General features: G+C 19.1%; 2 protein-coding genes across 2 annotated transcripts in view; one reads left to right on the forward strand and one right to left on the reverse strand.

Annotated features, from left to right (window-relative positions):
• Nucleotides 1–37: 37 nt before the first annotated feature.
• PRSY57_0313300 (co-chaperone p23) lies at nucleotides 38–851 on the forward strand (the record flags this gene model as incomplete). The annotated part of the gene is made up of 3 exons (XM_020114466.1): nucleotides 38–174; nucleotides 285–421; nucleotides 689–851. Coding segments are annotated over 3 exons (437 nt in total), but the record flags the coding sequence as incomplete, so codon positions are not given.
• A 423-nt stretch (nucleotides 852–1,274) lies between these two features.
• PRSY57_0313400 (vesicle transport v-SNARE protein, putative) overlaps nucleotides 1,275–1,972 on the reverse strand; it is a gene marked incomplete at both ends in the record, with an annotated part of 1,579 nt that continues 881 nt past the window's right edge. Inside the window, 4 exons of the mRNA XM_020114468.1 lie at nucleotides 1,275–1,424; nucleotides 1,602–1,663; nucleotides 1,768–1,793; nucleotides 1,921–1,972. Of these exons, the coding sequence (XP_019970834.1) occupies nucleotides 1,275–1,424; nucleotides 1,602–1,663; nucleotides 1,768–1,793; nucleotides 1,921–1,972 (290 nt within the window). The remainder of the gene's footprint in view (nucleotides 1,425–1,601; nucleotides 1,664–1,767; nucleotides 1,794–1,920) is intronic.

The raw sequence follows: 1,972 nt of genomic DNA on the forward strand, positions 1-1,972 counted from the left end.
TTTTTTTTTTTTTTTTTTTTTTTTTTTGCTTACTTAGGTGCGTTGAAAGTTAGGGATGAAGAAATTGTTTCTAAGAAAAATAATTTCTCCTTTTCTGCTCTTAGCAATGATTCAAATTCTGTAACAAAAAAGTACATAGTTGATTTGACCTTACTAGATAATATTATAGAATCCGTAAGAAATAAAAGAAATATAAAAAGATAACAAAATAAATAAATATATATGCATTATATGGATGTGTTATATGTTTTATATGTGTGTGTACTTCATTTTCTACTTTTAAGGAAACCAAATACAATTTTGCTTCTGTGGGAAAGGTAGTTGTCACCTTAAAAAAAGAAAAAAAAAAAATTTGGAACAGGCTCCTACTATCAAAAGAAAAGTACCCAAATATGCAAGTGTGGTGGGACATGAAGGAAAAGTAAGAAAAAATAAAATATACATGAATATATATAAATATACATAAATATATATAAATATACATAAATATATATAAATATACATAAATATATATAAATATACATAAATATATATAAATATACATAAATATATATAAATATACATAAATATATATAAATATACATAAATATATATAAATATACATAAGGATACATGTATAGACGTATACATATTATTACATAACATTTGTAACGATCAATCTTTTTTTCTTATTATCCCTATCCCACAGATATCATGATAGCGTCCAGAATTTCTTGAAGGAAGAAAAAAATAACTCTGATAAGTTACAGGATGATATAGATGAAGATGAGGAAAAATATTTTGACGAGGAAATTTTAAGGGAAGCCAAAAAAAAAAGTGAAGAATATGATAAAGACGATGAAGAGTTATAACTCTGTTTTTAATTAATCACACAAATATATATATATATATATATGTTTTTTTTTTTTGTGTGTATATATATGTTTATTGTCTAATTTAAAAAAAAAAAAAAAAAATGAGAAATTTATTTTTTTCACAGTATATCTTTTAAAAATTAAAAAATAAAATATATGTACACTTTGATTTATAAATTAAAATAAAAAAAATGAATTCTAAAAATTTGAAAAATTATAATAAAAAAAAAAAAAAAAAAAAAAAATACACAAATTTAATCATTTGTAATTAAAAATAAATAAATAAATAAATATATACATATATATATATATATATATTTATATTTATGTAGGTGCATTTGTCTACAACATATGATTATATGTAAACATATTATAAATAAAATAAAATAAAAAAAAAGGTTTTTACAAAAAAAAGAACAATTATCTAATCTTATATATTATTACTCCTATATTAGCTATAACTAAAAGAATTATAATTAATATTAATAAGCCTTTAAATACCAACTTATTTTGATATATACTTAGTAACATTCTTTTCACACGATTTTGTTCCTGTCGAGTTTCATCCGTCTAAGAAATAAATTAATACATGAATATAAACATATATACATATATATATATATATATATATATATATATATATATGTATGTGTGCATATATATTCATATTTTATAAGTACACTCAATATTTTTCTTTCATATTAATATAAAAAAAAAAAAAATTATTTTATTTTTTTTTTAGATTACATGGTGTTTTGTTCTTAGTATTGCACTCCTTTGTGAATTTAATTCGCTCATAATTGTATATCCTACATTATTTCAAAAAAAATAATAAATAAAAAATAATAATATAGAAATATATTGGTACTCATCAAATTCAATAGAACCTCTTACAAGTATGTTTCATCCTTACCTATATCTTCAATATCTTGGGCTCTCCTAAAAAAATACAAATAAAAAATAACAATTTTAACAACATAAATTTTGTTCATACTATAAATATTATATATATATAAATATATATGTATATTTTATTTTTTTTTTTTTTTTTTTTTTTTATTTAAACCTTTCGGACTCTTTGAGAAAGTCAACCCCTTCTTTATATTTTTTTGTCATAT

Source organism: Plasmodium reichenowi, chromosome 3 (assembly GCF_001601855.1).
Source record: "Plasmodium reichenowi strain SY57 chromosome 3, whole genome shotgun sequence".
NCBI lineage: Eukaryota > Apicomplexa > Aconoidasida > Haemosporida > Plasmodiidae > Plasmodium > Plasmodium reichenowi.